The 19,195-nt window shown below is 31.1% G+C and overlaps 2 protein-coding genes across 2 annotated transcripts; one reads left to right on the forward strand and one right to left on the reverse strand.

Moving 5' to 3' along the window:
* Positions 1-8,314: 8,314 nt before the first annotated feature.
* LOC134709249 (myosin heavy chain, skeletal muscle, adult-like) lies at positions 8,315-11,279 on the forward strand. Its single transcript, XM_063569418.1, has 2 exons — positions 8,315-8,535; positions 10,527-11,279. Exons 1-2 carry the CDS (start codon positions 8,452-8,454, stop codon positions 11,103-11,105), a joined length of 663 nt encoding a protein of 220 aa, XP_063425488.1. The 5' UTR covers positions 8,315-8,451; the 3' UTR covers positions 11,106-11,279.
* Positions 11,280-12,867: 1,588 nt separating this feature from the next.
* Positions 12,868-14,687, reverse strand: LOC134709250 (uncharacterized). The gene is made up of 2 exons (XM_063569419.1): positions 14,398-14,687; positions 12,868-13,472 (listed from the first exon to the last, which is right to left on the reverse strand). Exons 1-2 carry the CDS (start codon positions 14,473-14,475, stop codon positions 12,939-12,941), a joined length of 612 nt encoding a protein of 203 aa, XP_063425489.1. The 5' UTR covers positions 14,476-14,687; the 3' UTR covers positions 12,868-12,938.
* Between the last annotated feature and the right edge of the window lie 4,508 nt (positions 14,688-19,195).

Genomic DNA, 19,195 nt, shown 5'->3' on the forward strand with positions numbered 1-19,195 from the left:
TGCAATCCCCCTGAGGCCTTATCACCTGTTGATCTAAAGCTTTGTTTTTCTTTTGGATTAAGTGTATTATTGATAGCATGTTTATATGCCTTATTTAATAATAATTGTTATGAATTATTACCTAATTTACAAGAAACATCTGAAGAAAAGGATAATGTTTATGACTTTTCTTCAACAAAGGGTATAAAAATATGTTCACATAATGTCAACAGACTTGAACACAAGCTGGATGAAATCAAATACAATTTAATGTTTTCTGAAAATCCTCCTGACATATACTGTTGTTGTGAAACATTTTTGGACATTAACACCCAGGATAATTTTATACAAATTCCTGGGTTCATTTTAAACAGAAAAGATAGACTATTACGAGGTGGAGGTGGTTTGGTTGCTTATTTTTCAGAAAAAGTAACATTTAATAGAAAAGCTGAATTTGAAATAAGTGACATTGAAACAATGTGGTTTGAAATAAAACCAGTTCACAAAAAATCATTTTTATTATGTTCAGTATACAGACCTCCTAATTCACTAATTAATTGGATTGATGAATTTGAAAAAGAAATTACAACTGCTATTAATCATAATTCAGATATTATTTTAGTTGGTGATTTTAATATAGATTTTTTAAAACCTAATAAACAACCACAAAAATGGCTAAGTTTATTAGAAACCTACAACCTCAACCAGATAATTCAAGAGGCAACAAGAGTTACACCTGATTCTAGTACACTAATTGATCATGTTTATGTCACCAATAAAGATTTGATACTAGAATCACATGTTGCTAAATTTTCAATAAGTGATCATTATCCAGTTTGTTTAACTAGAAAAGAAAAAAATTCCACTTATATCAAAAAAGATATTCATACTACCATTTCTTACAGAAATTTTAAAAATTTCAATGAGGCTAATTTTCTAAGTGACTTAGCTATTGCACCTTTTGATAAAATTGAACATGAAAGTCACCCAAATACATGTATTCAGATGTGGTATGACATATTTAATGCAGTTCTAGATAAGCATGCACCAATTGTTACTAAACGAGTAAAAAGAGACAGACAACCTGAATGGTTCAATAATGAAATTGCGTATGCCAGAAAAATGAGAGAAAAATACCATAAATTAGAAATGTGGTCCGAGTTCAAATTTTGGCGAAACAGGACAAAGCACATAATCGATGAATCAAAAAGAAATTTTTATTCAAAGATGGTAAAAGATTCAAAAGCATCTAAAGATTTGTGGAAATGTATTCACAGTCTTAACCCATCCCAACAAGAAAAGCCATATGAACTTTTAAATGAAGATGGTATTAAAACTAATAATGTCAGGGACATTTGTAATGTTTTTAATAAGTTTTTTACATCTTGTGTTGAAAACCTGAGGACTGACAGATGTATGAGCAAAAATAATGATTATGCAAAATTAAATAATTTTGTACAAAAGAAATTTACTAAGTCAGAACAAGTAAAATTTTCAATTCCACCAGTCACAATAAATGGTCTATTTAATGAGATGATCAAACTTGACATTAATAAATCCACCGGATCTGATAACATAGGACCAAAAATTTTAAAATTGAGTGCTCCTTTCATAACTTCATCTTTAACTTACATTTTTAACAGAATAATAGATACAAGTACATTTCCCTGTGTTTTAAAGAATGCAAGAGTAACCCCTGTTTTTAAAGCTGGTGAAAAATTCATGGCAACAAATTATAGACCAATTTCTGTACTTCCAGTTTTATCAAAACTTTTAGAAAAGCATGTTTCAAAACATTTGTTTGACTATCTTAAAAGATTAGATCTTTTACACCCAGCACAGTCTGGGTTTCGACAAGAACACTCTTGCCAAACTGCCCTTATCAATATCATAGATAAATGGATACAGGATATGAATTATGGTAATATCAACTTAGCAGTCCTGTTGGATTTTAAGAAAGCTTTTGATGTAGTAGATCATGATATCCTCTGTAAAAAACTTGAAATTTATGGATTTGATAATACTGCTGTTTCTTTTTTTCAATCGTATTTGAATGAAAGAACTCAACAAGTACAAATTGGTAATGCTCATTCTGAAAAACTTCATATCAAGTATGGTGTTCCCCAAGGCTCCATATTAGGCCCCCTTCTGTTTATATTACACATCAACGACCTTCCTATTTATATGAAAAATTGTTGCACTGATTTATATGCCGATGATTCAACCTTACATCTTTCTGGTAATTGTTATCAAACTCTTCAGTCAAAGGTACAAGAAGATTTACATGGTGTAGAGGCATGGTGCAATGATAACAATATGTTCATCAATAAAAATAAAACAAAATATATGATTATTGGAACGAAGCAAAGAGCAATGCCACATTACAATGAGAGTTGTTTAACTATAAACAATCAAGTGATACAATCTTCCACATGCGAAAGTCTTTTAGGCATTAAAATTGACCCTTCCCTCACATGGACAACCCAAATTGACTTGATCTGCTCAAAAATATCATCTAGACTATATCTACTATTAAAGATTAAAAAATTTCTAAATCTAGACTGCAGAAAATTATTCTATAATGGTTATATCTTGCCACTTATTGATTATTGTTGTATAGTGTGGAGTAGTTGTAGCAGTGAGGGTTTAAAAAGGATATTAAAATTACAAAAGAGGGCTGCTAGATTAATACTAGAAACAGACCCATTCGCTCCTTCTGCACCCTTATTCAAACACTTAAACTGGATGACAGTTGAACAGAGAATAAAATATCATAAGTTAGTGATGACATTTAAGTGTATTAATAATGATGCCCCATCATATCTTACTAACAAGTTTCATTATGTTTCAGACAGAAATCCGTACCCCTTGAGAAATGCTGTTCAAGGAAACCTCATACTCCCTAAACCAAAAACAGAATTATTCAAAAAATCTTTTATGTATTCTGGACCATTCTTGTGGAATAATTTGCCAATACCGTTAAGAAATATTACAAATATTAATTCTTTCAAATACAAAATAACAGATCATTTATTGAAATCAACCTAGCTGTATAAATAATATAAAAAACTGATCATGTCATCATGTTTATTTTCTCATCACATTTTATTAAGTTGTATTGAACATTATTATCACACTTGACTTTTTATGCTAATGTATGTATGCAATGTACTAGTATATGTTTGTGTTTTGTTTGATTTTTCATTACGAGGGCCTCAGGGAAGATTAGTTATATAGCTAACTGTGTAACCCTCTTAAAATAAAGTATTGTTGTTGTTGTTGTTGTTGTTGTTATCCATTAAGTTCATTGTACATGAGTTCATATTCAATGTCTGCGAAAAAGATATTCTTTTCAATGTATTTTTAAGTCTTTGGGAAAAAACTGTGACCTTGTCATGAATCAGGACGCTGTGTTCTTGCCACCATAACATTTTCATAACATACTAAATATCAAGGTTGATATAGAACTCTGCACTCTGAGCTAAATGGTTCAGTTATCTGTCATTTAGGACAATAACAGCTGGACTGTTTTAAACGTTTTTACAGTGTAAAATTATGTTGGAAAAACATTGGTTAAATCATATTAAGATCAGAACTAAAAGAATTCTAATTTAAATCATTGATTATATTTTGATTATTTTAAATTTCTAGCTAAGAAATGTTTATATAGTGCTCATGTGTAAGTTTTTTGGGGGGAATTAATCAACTCTGGCTTGAATTTTAAAAAGATAAAGTGCATTGAAAAGATTTTTTACTGCAAATGTATGACTAGATATCTGCATTATCTGTGGTACACTAAAACTGTCTATTCATTATTGTTATCAAGCCACTTACAGGGGGTTTGTTATCCTTTATGTTGAGTGTTACTTCAATATATTATATGAATACCTTATATAAAATTTCTACATTTACCCAGTATTTGTCGATGGCATAGGAGGGTAAAAGTAGTTGTTACCTCCTCCTAATGAATGGCCTGCACTTATATGTATCATGTTAAGGGGAGAGCTGTTAAACAGTCAGTTGTACATGTGCTGTTTTGTACTATATTTAACTTGTTCTGTCTTCTTTGATCCTAACCTTTGATCTTTTATATGTTTGTAACAATCTTATTTGTTGTATCATGGCTACCATCATGTAAAATTTTACAGAAATGAAGCATTTTGTATTTTATCAAGTTAATGAAATTTTATAAAAGTGATAGTCAAAATGTTAATTTCTAATGTATCTATTTATAGAATTTGTAAATACCATTGTACATTAGTCATTCAATCATCTTACATAACTTATTAAAGCCATCAGGATAGAATTTGTTTTGTTTTATTGTGTGTTTAATGAGTCCCACGTCTTGTTTTTTAAACAGCAATTCATTTTAGATTCAAAAAGAACTAGAGAAATTGCCCTTCATTCATTTTTTTTTCAGATTTGATGATTTTTTTTGGCTCATATACATATAAGTTGTGGTATGAGTGCCAATGAGAAAACTCATGATCAAAGCCTCAATTTTTAAAAGTAAACCATTATCTCTAAAAGTACAGCCTTCAACATGGAGCCTTGGCTCACAGAGAACAGCAAGATGTAAAGTGCCCAAAAATGACTAGTGTAAAACCATATAAACCAGAAAAACCAACAATCATTATAAAAACAAGAAACACTTATGAACCATATCAACAAATGGCAACCACTGAACAACAGGTTCCTGACTTAAGATAGGTGGGAACAAATGCAGTAGGCACCAAACTTCACCTTAACCTGAAATAATTGTATATGTTCAGTTGGTTCATAAGGTATTTGTAGCTTGGTGAACAAGAGGACTCCATTGAAAGCTAGGTAACAATTGGGTCTATATATAGATGGGAGGTCGTAACTTGTTCATCTAAAGTTATTACTAGCCTATCAACAGTGAGGTTGTGGGTTCGAACTGGCTTGCTGTAGTTGTGTTGGATTTTAATCTAGATATGGATTCCAATTGTATAACAAAAAAACTAATTCCAAGAAAAAAACCTAAGGAAGTCCCTAATCAAATGGTAAAATCAAAAGCTCAAACACATCAAAGGAATAAAAAAACCAATTTTCCTTTTGAGGATTGATGAGATTTCCTTGTACACCAGTTTTATAGTTATCGAAGGTACCAGGATTATAACTTGATATGCCAGACATGCGTTTTGTCTACACTAGACTTCATCAGTGACGCTCAGATCAAAACAGTTAAAAAGCCAATCAAGTACAAAGTTGATGAGCATTAAGGACCAAAAATTGCTAAAAGTTGTGCCAATTACAACAAAGGTAATCTACTCCCGGGAAAAGAAAATCTTACAAATTGCATGAGAATTTTTAAATTTTCAATTTTATCTTTTTGACATGTTAGATATATATGTATGTTGTCGGAGCTTTAGAAACTGGACGAAAAGCGCGGCTCTGTCCAGCTTTTCTCCTGTTTCGTAGCGAGTACAAATAAATTTGATATTTTCCGACAATGTATGTATATTGTTTTTTATCTGAAATTACTCCCAACACTTGAAATTAGTTATAAAAATCAAAATCATTCTCTTAAATTTCTCAAAGAAATCAACATTGTTGAAAAAGACCCAAAAATGAACTGGTTTTGAAACAAAACTATTCTTATTTCCACTCGCTCAACGTGGAAGTGGGGTAACAAGACTTTATTTGTACAAGTACAAATAAAGCAAAAAATTATTTGTATACCTGCTATTTGTACAATAGATGGCTAATTGCAGGATAAATAATTATACACAGATGGAATATAAGCAGAGTTTTGGGTATAGATCAATTGGCGTCATCATAATTTTGTTAAACCTTCATTGAATGTCACAAAACGTGACGAAAGATTTTTCATGATGAAAAAATACTATTTGAAAAGTTATTTTAATGTCATTCAATAATGGATAGAGCATAAAAATTTACACTTGTCCGTTGGTACGTACGTGCTTGGGTACATACTTCCCATAGAACCCAAAGATTACCACACAATACATATCAAGTGTAAATTTTGTTGGCGCCTCTTTAACCATTCCAGAGCAATGTCCTTTACAAAGGGAAGAATCAAGCAATCAATCAATCTAACCAAAGTTTGCCTCAACCAAATTGAGTGAAACTTATACAAAATACGCATAACCACAAAGAACCTATTATTCAAGTTTGAATTTTGGTGGTATGACATATAACAGTTCTATAGTTATGCCCCTTTATAACTTTATATAATATGTAAGCGGGGCATCAATCCCCATTTATATTTATTTTGTATTTAACTGATACTGAAATAATGGGCTTGTGTTTTTACTCAATTATACTTATCTACACTGACAGCAGCAGTCACAGGATTCAACACACCATATAAAACACTTCTAACTGTGACTTATATAGCTGTAATTTTACAGTATCAATATGCTGAAAACATTATAATCCGTACAAATATCTAATTCACTAGGTAAAATAAGTGGAGAAGAGAATGGGATTGTTGCCACGACCATTATAGGAACATATCAGATATCTAAATCAGATATTCCATAACGGTCATCTACTTTTTAGTAACTAATGATGGCGTATGTAATTTTTTGAAAGAAAAACGTCAACTTCAAAACTTGGAACTCTTAGTTTACTTGTGAGCAGCAATCGTCCATTGAGGAAATCATGCCAGGTAAAAGAAGCCCTGGAATAATGTATCAATATTGAGATATGTACCTAATATGCATGTTGCTATTTCATTCTCAATTTCTTTGTCAATTATTCCTGTCATGAAGAATTCATGTTCAAGCAAGAGATTTTGTTTGTCAATTTTTCCTGTAATATGAGAATTCATGTACCTTCGTCCTTCAAGAGGTTTACAAAATGTTATCATTACTTTTGACGTAAAGTTTTGTTCTCAATTGACCCTCAATGTTAGTTTGTAGATATCAATCAAGATGTGAGACTAATTAAACAAACTATATCTGTATCTGTCAAATGTACATTTCTATTTCGAAATGATTAGACGCGTCCAGCAGTCATCACATTTGAATTATTTAGTGAGAGGACATTATCTTTTCGCAGAAAGTGAAGTTAAAGAATCATACTTACTTCATAAAAAGCCCCTTTATGAAGGAAGTTTATACTGCTGGTAGACTTTTCGCCCCCGAGGGTATTACCAGCCCAGTAGTCAGCACTAAGATGTTGACATGAATATCAGTTATATAGTCATTTTATTAAATTTCCTGTTGACAAAACTTTAAATTTCTCGTAAAACTAATGAGTTTCTAATCCCAGGAATAGATTACCTTAGCCTTATTGGTACAACTTTTAGGAATTTTGGGTCCTCAATGCTTTTCAACTGTGTACTTGTTTGGCTTTATAACTATTTAGATCTGAGCGTCACTGATGAGTAGTATGAAGACGAAACGCGCGTCTGGTGTATTGAATTATAATACTGGTACCTTTGATAACTACCATATGAATAAAGAAACAAGTCGTCAAGAAGAGGAACACAGCTGGTTCCCATAGAAATGCCGATCGTTTGTTACGGCATTCATTCGGTAAAATTATGTTGTCAATCAAAATATTAAGCATCTTCATAATTAATTTTAGTCAAGAGAATTTTTGGGTTTGAAATAGAAAGAATTTTACATGGTAAAATTTATCCCTCCCTAAAAGTATCTTTTCTGAGGGAGGTCTGTCTCTACGTCGACCATTCCTTTTTTTAAACAAACAAGACCAACTCTCTGAACCACTCCGTCTCTATAATTATTTTTTTAAAGGCGAAGTAAATGTTAACATTTTGAACATAAACTTGTGGTCTAAAATTACAACAAAAGAATATGAATGTTCATGACAATGAAACAAAAAGTGCGCATCAGAGTAACAAGCAAGAATGAATTAAATGCTATCGGAAGATAAACATGCATTTTGAATTTAAATGTTAAATATATTATAAATTTAAGTAGCAGTCCGAACTGTATGATGTTGTTAAAGATGTTTAGTTTTAAATATACACATGCAACATTGACAACCGATCAGAAAATACATATATAATGACATGGCGTTTCCTATAGATTCGCGTGTGTATTCAAGGTCTTGCATATCATCATAGGCATAATATGACAAATAAAAAGTTTATGTAAGCTTTCGAACATTATGAAATTTAAATTAATTCATTAGTATTGAATAGTGAAGTCGAAGTAAAAAGGGTTATATATCACTTCAAGGAGTTTAAAGTATGGCAATATGTCAATGCAAAGTTTTAACTGAATAATAAAGTTATGTCTAAAATTACATTAACTCTTTATAGATGTTATTTTGACTAAATCATTCAAGGGATGAATTGTCGAAATGACAAATATAAATTAAAACTATTCATATAGAATCAATTGAAAACATCTTTCTTTATTACATACAATATTGCAGTGAATTTAAATATTTGTATAAGAGACTAATATCATTTAAGGAAGAACATTTCCATCTTGATTCTGTACATAAGTAAAAATGGATTACAAAGTAAAAGAGAAAACAACAGTAAAGACAAAAACAATGGACACAGTGTTTGTTAATGACACGCCAATTACGAAGGTAAATTTAAGAACATTTCTTCTCCATTGATCATGGTACTTACATTGATTTTCTTATTCTATTGATCAAAGTCATTATATCGATATTCCTACCTCTAAAACCAATGTAATCATTTGAACATTTCTTTTTCGATAAAATTGTTAATCTTTTAAATCACAATGATCGAGATGATAATGTGAACATTCGAACTACGATAACCGAGCTATTCATTTGAACATACCAAAAACACAATAACGAAACTGTTTCAACATTCCTACCATTCTAGTCCAGTCAATTTAACATAAACATGACCCTAACCTTGAAGTAATTGCAACAGAAGATTTTCCAGTTTTAATCTTTAGCATTATACCTCAAATATACTCCGAAAACGTCCAATAAAATCTTACTTGAGGAAAACTAAAAAATCATGGTTTTAAATTCCCTATGGTGATTTGTATTAATATGGGAGATAACTCTGCAAAAAGCAGAAATATCAATACAAAATTATACAAAATTATAACTTTATCGCTTCTATTCAACATTCTTGATATTTTAGCCGTCTTTAAAGAGTTTAAAAAACCAACTCTAAAGGTGTTAACATATCTTGTATCAAGCTACAGCCTAGATTTCATAATTCATTAGTTGACAATTTATTAGATTTTTCAGCATGTCAAGGTAAAGAATCTCAAATTGAATAAAACTAATTAAGTATATATTTTTCTTTTTGTGGTGTAAAACTTTTTTAAACAAGGTAGATACCAACAAATATAACTTACAGATATAAAGAATACCAAATATTCACCTTATTTATTCAAAATGGTCACAAAGCCATAAATTTGCCATTTCTTTAGTGAATTTTTTTTTACCTATAACACTTCATGTGCAGAGACTTATATGATATATTCTTATAAGACTTATAACCCCATCAAAGTATCAAATTAAAAAAAAAAAATCAACCAAAAACTGTCAAAAAAGACTAATGTTTGCGGAGTTATCTCCCTTTCTAATGTTAATTTAAAGAAATTAAACATGCAAAATTGTTTTGCAATATTTTCTGTTGCAATTACATAAAGGTTCAAACTTAGTTTGACTGGACTGTTCATCAATGTAACTATTTCAAATTTCCTACTAAAAATACTGAAATTCGAGAAAAATCCAAAACGGAAAGTCCCCAATCAACCGGCAAAATCAAATGATAAAACACATAAAAAGAATTGATAAAAACTATTCTAAATACAAACACTCTTCTAGATATTTTTTCGTGTCGCTTTTTCCAACTGTTTTTCGTTTATTATTTTTGCCATTAATCAAACTGTTTATTTTTTGTTTGAATTGTTCTACATCGGTCATGTCAGGGCCTTTGATAGTTGTTGATATATATATATATTATTGAAGGTCGTACGGTGTACTATAATTGTTTAATTTAATGCCACTTGAACTTTGTGGGATCTCATTGGCAATCATGCATAACGCATTCCCATACTTTATACCATAGTCTGCTTTAACTGAGTACACACCTAGGTTAACAGCGAGGGTTTACATGGCAATGTCATATTAAAGTATATTAACGATAAAAAATAAAGGCAACAGTAGTATGCTGCTGTTCGAGATTCATATATCGATTGAGATTAAAACAAATCCGGGTTACAAACTTAATCTGAGGGAAACACGTCCAATATAAGAAGATAACAACGACACATCAGAAACACTACACTAAAATGTAGTACACACAGAAACGAACTATGATATTACAATGACAATTTCCCTGACTTGGTACAGGACAAAAAAAAATGTTGTCGAGTAACGATTATTTCTACTTTAAGGCGTGTTTGTTACTGGAATCTGTGTAGTTCTTAGCAAAATAAAATGTTCCTGCCTTTGAGCAAATGATCAATATTCATTCCAGACAACCACAACAGTATTCCAATCGAAAGAACGTTGGACATAATGTGTTTAATTTTTTTGATTTCTAATGATGTAGACTGGTAACATGACATTTCTTTCCCTTTTAGATCAGTGAAACCAAGCACACGCAAAAAGTATTAAAGGAGTTCGAAACGATGGAGACTGAATTAAAACGGCAAAAGACGGAAGTTGATACGATGAGAAAAGACATACAGACCGTTGTCAAACAAAACCAACCATCCCACGATGACATATTGAAAGAACTTGATGATTTGAGAATCGCACTTGAGCAAAAAGACAAGCTCCTTCGATCAGCGCATGACGAAAACTTTTTACTGGAATCGGACAGAGACAATTTGGATGAAAAAATTATCAAACTGAAAGCTGAGATCGAAGAGAAGGATGCAACAATCATGAAGCTTCGTCATAAAATAAAGAAATTTGACAAGTTCAGAGAAGAAATGCTCACCGATAATAAAAAGACCAGAGAAGAACTAACTGGGAAACTAGATAACGTAACAGGAGAGCTGGAGTTTATACGTGGTGAGTTCAAGTTCATGCATTCTGCAATGAATGAACTATTAACCGGTGCTAGGAAAGAAAATAATAAGAAGAAACAAAGTGGCTGGAACAACTCTCCAAATACCCATAATACCCAAAATGTAAAGCAAAAGAAGAAACCATGATAGCAATACGTTCTTACTGTCTACATAATTTGTTTTGCTGTTTAGAGAACATGTATTAAACGATGCCACGTATGGCGAATATAACAATCACTTATAATTAAATATATTTCTATGATTTTGTCAGTTATCATAACTCACAATTTGAATTAAATAATAGAAGTTTCTTTTTCTTCATCCATATCTTATAACTAATGAATTAGAAACGCCAAAAACAATTTCATTTAAAAATTTAAAAAAACTGTTAGCTTTCGACCTTAAGATTCTGGTATATTGCTGAGATAATTATCTGTGTTATAGTAGTCTCAGTAAATATTCACATTTTAAAACCACACAGTTTAGATTAGCAGTGATGAATTTTGTCTTAAAACCTTATTAAAATTATTGAATTACAGTAATTGTTAAACCGATGTTACTTCAACATGTTCATAGTTGACATGTTCGAAGACTCGGCGCCGTAGATGATGCAAATATGGTAACGAAAATCCCTAACATTTTAAGGGTATCTGATAGCAAGTCAGAGCCGGATATTCCACGTGGATAAGCTGTTGAGCTTTTGCAGTTTTATAGAACAACGTATTAATGTGTTGTGATAGAAAATGTACTGTCAAGGTGGTATAATATCAATTATATTAAATTGCAATATTTCTAATAACTATTTGTATGCATAGGCAATAACAATCAAACTCAAGGAGTAAACCAATAGTCACAAAACCAAAGGATTTACATTAACAGTTATAAATAATAAATAAGAAACAACACGAACTCTACTAAAAACCAGAAGTGAAATTAGGTGCTCCGGAAGGATAAGCATAAGTAGACGTCATGATTAAATCAAATGCTTAAACAAATCAAACGAATTGAACACTGTCACATACCTTACTTGGAACTGGTATTTGCATAGTTACAAAAAGCAAGAACAAAATTCTTAATCTGTTGTTGTTCGTGAATTCTTACACTTTATAACCGACTTAACTCCAATGTTGATTTTATATACCATGTCATGAATAGAATAGAAAAAAAAATATGACAGACCGTCAACAATGCTCCAAGAAATTTTAAGTACATTTCTTTTCAATAATGCGGATAAAATAGTGCTTTTTCTTAGAAATGAGAAAATTGAAAGCACAAATAATCCAAGCCACAACAGCAGCTCCACTTGAAGAGTTCAAGGCCAGCCTTACCTGACAGGAGCTTCACACACCTAGAACTCCTTTGACCCCAGATGTACATAGTTTTATTTTTAAATCATTTATGCACTCAAGAAGAGTCCGACTCTGTACTGAAAGAAGAAGAAATTGTTTGACGTAGCAACACAACCTTGAAATTTATTTCTCGAGGGTGTCACCAGCCCAGAGGTCAGCACTTCTGTGTTAAATTGAGTTATCATTTATTTGTTCATAATTATAAAATAACTGTAAACTAAACTTTGAATTTTTGAAAGAAATCTAAGGCTTTTCTACCCTTGGAATAGATTACCTTAGCTGTATTTGGCAATTTTTTAAAGAATTTTGGGTCCTCAATGCTCTTCAATTTTGAACTCTTTTTGGCCTTTTTTAAATATTTTTTATTCGAGCGTCACTGATGAGTCTTTTGTAAAATGTTAATTCTGGTATCTATGATGAGTTTGTTTTCATTAATACATGAATAAAATGAAGAGTTATATAATACTTTTTATTCCGTTTGAAAACAAAACTGGTCAAATTAAATGATATATATATGCATGCAGTTAACCTATTAATTCGTGTTATTTATTTGTTGTTGTCACAACAATTTCAATCAGGGTTAATTAGTTTAACTGAATTAAGAAAAAAATAGCAGAAAACTAAGAAACAATTAACTCTCATTTGTTCTTTTGTTCTGAGTATTCGAAGAGCCGTTCCACCCTGGTTTCGTCTTTTTGTTTTTCTTTGCACTCGTTAGCAGCTCGTTCATCGCGGAATGCATGAACTTAAACTCATCGCGCATGAATTTCAAATCACCATTTACCTTATCAAGTTTCCCGGTAAGCTCTTCGCGGGTTTTTTGGTTCTCACTCAACATGTCCTGTCGAAATTTGTCGAATTTTTTTATTTTTTGTCGAAGTTTCAAAATTTCTTCATCTTTCTTTTTGATTTCCTCTTTAAGCTCTTTGATTTTCTCGTCTAAATGATCTCTATCCGACTCGATTAAGAACTTTTCATCATGTATACTTTGTAGAAGTCTATCCTTTTCCTCCAAAGCAGTTGTCAGATCATCTAGATCTTTCAAGGTATTTTCGTTCTGCGACTCTTTTTTCATACACTCCACTACCTCCTTAAGACTTTTGTTTTCAAACCTCTCCGATTGAAACTCCTTACAAACCTCATGGGTGCGCTTCGTTTCCCTTGCCTAAAAAATAGTTACCCATGTAGTCATTATAGAATTGAATTGATGACCAACATCAACCAAAGTACAAACATTTACCAAAAAGTAAAAATAACAAATATACCGAACGCCAAAAAAAAAATCGAAACAGAAAGCAACTATCAAATGGCAGACTCTGAAGTTTAAACACACCAGATGAATGGAAAAGAACTGTTATATATTTCTGATTTGGAACAGGCATTTTTTGTATAGAAAATGGTGGATTAAATCTGGTTTTATAGCTTACATATATGACAGTCATATATAACATTCCTTTATATTCTATAAGAATTCATTTCAATAAGAATTTAACTACATCTACTATGGGTGGTGTATGATTAGTCATACTTATTTACAAAGAAAGCAAACCCTTTTAATTCTTTCAAGCTTATGCACTTCTGAAAATTCAGTCGGGTATTATACCACTACACGTAGACACGAAAAGGTCAAAATTTACGTTTACTTTTTTTTAAAATACAATATTTATTTTTTTAAACATAGTTTTGAGTAAAACGATAACAAGTTATAGACCAAGTCCCTAACCCAAAAGGTTTTTAACAACATTTTAAAAAAGACATCTTGTATAGGCAAACTATCGGTTAAAGTACAATTTTGGCTAATATTAGAATTGAGTCTAACTTAGCATAATTTGAAGTTTTCTTGAAAAACAAGAAGTCTAAAACCTTTAAGCAAATATGTTATATTGTATTTTGAATTTAAAGAAAACTAACCTTCTATTGCCTTTTTACATCTAGAAAATCACTGTTAAGTGTTCGACAATTACCAGTTGTCGATTGTCGATTAAGATATTTAGAAAATAACCAGATCCAATCTTGAAATCAATACATACAAAAATAATGTTAAAAACAAAAGAAAAATAAATAAATTGTGTATAGTATGCTTTAAATACCTTAGTGACGTTATTGTCTATCGTAACTGTATCTTTCGTCTTTACTGTCGTTTTTTCTTTGGTTGTACAAGTAGTCATGTTGAAAGTTAGAATTAAAATAAAATTCGCGAATGTCTTTTCCGCCTTGATTGCCAATTCCGTTCTCTGTGGATTTTCAATGTGTTAAAATAATTGAACACTTAGACCTCTTTAAGTATGTGTGCCAAAGCCATTATTTGTAAAATCAGCAATTAAAATTACGTATACAGAACTTTGTCTTATCATTCAAAAAGGTTTCCAATATAAAATTGTTGAGATCATGATAAGTTTATTTATTTAAACGAGTTGATCTTGGTTTAATTTGTATTTTAAATGCATAATTGGATAAGTAGAGGTCATTTTTCAAAACATGACATTCATTAAGCTTTGTTGACATTTATTCTGTCATAAAATGGTGATATTTTGGCAATGCTTATGTTTAGAACAAAGAGTCTCGTTATTCTTTTAAAATGAGACAGGAATAGTTTGGTCGTCACTTAGGAAATACAGAAAAGTTTGATATTTTTTTACCTCCTTTATTCGTTGTCCAGAAACTGTCTGTATAAAAGTAATGGTATGTGGTGATATTGACAATAAGACAACATCTGCTGCTAAATTAGGCAGGTCTTTTATTTACGTTAAAATGCATGTCATATATGTGTAGCAGCAAATATTTCTCATTTTCTCAGTAACAATTAATGTTACTGTAATAATTCATAATCGTTATGCTTACCATATGATGTACCGTTCAAGTAGTCAGACACGAGGAGGGAACAATAATAATTCAGTTATATTTCTTTATAATTTTTTCAACAAAAACCCTTATCCCTCAACTAGCAAAGCTATTCCAATTAGATATTTCACAGTCATATATGAAGTTTGTAATAATGTGTTCAGCATAAGGTAATTTGTTACGACTGACTTGCTCCCCTGAAGGAATCATTGTCAACCTCTGATGATTATCGAAATAAGTCTTTCAGTGCCACGTATTAAGAAAAAAGCATATGGGAACATCTCTCTTTACCCAATTCACGGGTAGTAAGGTCGTCATATCGAGGAGCGTTTAGTACAGTGATTTTGTCATAGTTTGGATAAGTTTGACATGGTTAATTTATGTTGCTTCCCCATACTTATGCCTCAGTTCTATTCACACGAGCAGATAAAAAGCAAATAAGATGCTTGAATCTGTAGTGGAGGTCAAACGATCTATATTGGAATTGTTGTTTCACGAAATTAACACAGAATAAGCAAGTTAATGGAATTGCTATGGTTTGGTTAAGCGATTGACATGGTTCGGTTAAGAGTCTAAAAATTTGTCATGGTTTTGGTCAAGATTGTCATGGTTTAGATCGAAATAAATATATATGTGTTTCACTTTAATACTGAAAATTTTATTGATAGCGCCTGTAATTGAACGAAGTTACACTAGATATTAACTTCCTCAGAAGAAAAAAAACTGTTTAACCAAATTTAGTGGGTGTAATCGTTAAAGCGTAAGTTAAACATGTCATGTTTCTATTCGTAAGTTTTCTACTATATAAATTAAAAAGTCACTGCTCTTTTAAACTAGCTTTCGAAATAATTTTACAAAAAAAAGACAAAGCGTTGCTTCTGTTTCACATATAAACTTTTCTCCATATGTCCATGCTTGACTCTGCCGGGGATATCATGAGCGGCATCACTAGTCAAATAAGTAAAGACTTCAACTCAAAAGTGGCAGCCAGTCAAAAAGTAATTCTTGTTTTTCATTTTTTTTTCTAGAAAACTATACATTTGTTGGTATTTCTTAATTTAAATTTTGAACCAGTGTATGATGAATAAAAGGAGATGTGGGGTTAAGTGTTCATGATGCAATAACCCAACTACAAAATTAACCAAAAGATATTAAGAGGACATCATAAGTCTTCAACCATTTACGAAACCGAATAGTTACGCGTGACATGGACAACAATTTTAAAACTTATTGGTTTTAAAACTATAAAAAGATGAATTTACAATAAAAAGTACTTTCAAAGTTCGAATTTAAAATATGAAAGATCACAACTCCAATTTTGGATTCAAGCCGATATAATGTTCAAGTTTATCAATTATTATTACGAATCAATAAATGCAAACAGCCAAACTAGCAGCACGACCTGATACTCCGTACAAGCAACACTAACGCAGTCGGAGTAAAATGAAGGCCAAACGACAAACAGACTCCAGTCTATAAAATAGGTTACAACAGTCCGCAATGTCCAGACAGGATAGCCGGACGTTAAACATCTACATATCATCACGAATCAATAATAATAATCTTTCTAATATTGTATAAATGCATCGTGTATAGTATCATTAAATTATTTCAAATATTTTACCTTTATTATAAAAAATAGTACTTTCAAAGTTCGAATTTAAAATATGAAAGAACACAACTCCAATTTTGGATTTAATATAGTTTCTATACTATCTGTAAACACAACTCCTGCTATCTAGTTTTAAGTATGAGGTGGTTATTAAATGTGATTGAAAAAAGTGTTACATTGTTTGCTACATGTACATTTAAACTTTTAATTTTGACCTGGCTAAACAAGAAGTCATCGTTTGTAATAGGACAGAACGCATTATAAGATGGAAGAATGTGAAACAGATGGTATATTTGTTGATATATATTACAAGTACACTTCATTTGAACTTCTTAGAACATTCAATGATATTGTTATGCTATCTATATTTGCCGTTTATCCTTTTTGCTTATTTGATTTATAATTTACTAGGTAATATCAAATGTAAGATGACGCAGGAAATATATAAATGAGACAGAAAACCAACAATACAAACATGAATTCTTCAACAATAGAATAAATTAAATTGGCCAAACTCTGTATCTGCCTGTTTCTATAAATGGGTGAATAAATTGGACAGAGACAACCAGAGATCTGAAACCATCAAACTATTTTCAGTATAGCGTAAAACAATAATGTATGACATATGACAACTTGTCGCGTCACTAGGTTCTGGACATTTTGGTGAGTCGCAACTTCGGAATTCAGTAAATATGTTTTTGAAATCAAATGTGTTAAACCCTTCCTTTCACAATAGTTAGCACTTATGAATGCCTTTTTGGTGTCTGTGTTGAAAACTTATATTTTCATGATTTCGTAGTGTATAACTTCTTTTCAATTTGTGTAACTAAATATGTTTAGCATAAAAACAACAAGGTCAAATTCATAATTTTGTTATTTATTTACACTATAAGGCTCCAAATTTTACACAAATGCATTGAATTGGAGTCATACAATTTTTCAGAGGCAATTGCATTTATTGCTCCTTTAGACGGGTCATTTGAAGCTGTTGGTGATACTGATTCATTTCTAGCATTCATAAAGTTTAAATGATATATTGTCTCGTTTTCAAGATAATGACATTTTTAGATATCATAACATGCTCCTTTATGGTACTAACGCATTCCTTGAGCACCATGTGCAAATCCATCATATAGGTTCACGATTGCACTTTTACATTTATCAGTAGATCTTCGGAGTTGGTCAAACATTACATGGCTGCTGAAATAAATAAACATAGTATTGCTTAATTAGATCTTTTGGATTCAAATTTATAATATGACTGAGGCATTAAAAGATTTAAAAATTAAGAAACAAATATTGAAAAATAGGATCTTCTCAATATTGTTTTATATAATGCTTTTCAATGAAACTAGTGTTAAATGTATATCGTTATGTATTGCTAGACATAATTCAAAGATGCTCACAATATTGACAGCATAATTCCATCCTCAAATTTAAAAGAAGCTATCTTAGAATCATGACTTTTTATCATTTGTTATTTGTTTGAAACTAGGTCCCACTAAATATCAGTACTTTATTTGTGTTTTTAGTGTTTCTGTTACTTAACTTTCTTGTTTAAACCCGATTTGGTGAGTTTTACATGTGTGGCATGGTTAAGGCGAAGAAGAGGTTGGGGAACCCGCAAACATATTTTGTTTATACAGTCTCAAGTTAAGTGTCTGTTATGCCGTGAGTATCGTATTTAACTGTGTATCATATTTTGCTATTTATTTTGGACAGAAATTAGGCTGATGGTTTTCTAATCGGAATTCCTATACATTGCATTTTGTCGCAGCCTTTTATATCTTGCTAAGAAATATGGTTTTGCTCATTGTTGAATGTTGAAGGTCTCTTGATAACAAATAGCTGCTAACATCTACGTCATTTGAACTCAGGTGGATAGTTATATCATTGGCAATCATATTGCATCTACTTATAGTATATTACTACATTGTATGTGCGTTTTTATGTCCTTTTGTGTTTCAAATGAAACGATTTCTCTTAATTTTGATAGCAACTCTTCATTATACACGACAACAATTACATAACTGAACCATGTCGAACATGAACTTAACCATAACACGAATGAACCAAACCATGACACAGATATTTCAGTAATTTTGAATTGATTGCAAAAGTAGGTATTTTTCAGAATAACTGACTGCAGTGTTATATATCACGAAGATATTTGTGATGTAACAGACTGTAGGAAAATAACTTTTTTTATGCACGATAAACCAATTAGAATGTTTTAAGATTTGACATACGCAAGCTTTGTTCTGTGTTTAATCAATAACTATATGAAACAACTTGTGATGTACTAACATATTTTCTTCATACAAAGGTACTTACCAGCTTGAATGAATGATCAGAGGTTCCATTAACAAAATATCCCAATGTTTACATTTTTGCATTGATTGTCATCAAAAAGACTTAACACCGTCATGTCAAAC

This window comes from Mytilus trossulus, chromosome 3 (assembly GCF_036588685.1).
Source record: "Mytilus trossulus isolate FHL-02 chromosome 3, PNRI_Mtr1.1.1.hap1, whole genome shotgun sequence".
Lineage (NCBI taxonomy): Eukaryota > Metazoa > Mollusca > Bivalvia > Mytilida > Mytilidae > Mytilus > Mytilus trossulus.

Bases quoted from the DNA above. Each gene is read 5' to 3' on its own strand.
- LOC134709250 (XM_063569419.1), bottom strand. From the start codon at position 14,475: ATGACTACTTGTACAACCAAAGAAAAAACGACAGTAAAGACGAAAGAT. The intron at 13,473-14,397 runs GTATTTAAAGCA...ACTATTTTTTAG, and splicing joins TAGACAATAACGTCACTAAG to GCAAGGGAAACGAAGCGCAC.
- LOC134709249 (XM_063569418.1), top strand. From the start codon at position 8,452: ATGGATTACAAAGTAAAAGAGAAAACAACAGTAAAGACAAAAACAATG. The intron at 8,536-10,526 runs GTAAATTTAAGA...TTTCCCTTTTAG, and splicing joins ATGACACGCCAATTACGAAG to ATCAGTGAAACCAAGCACAC.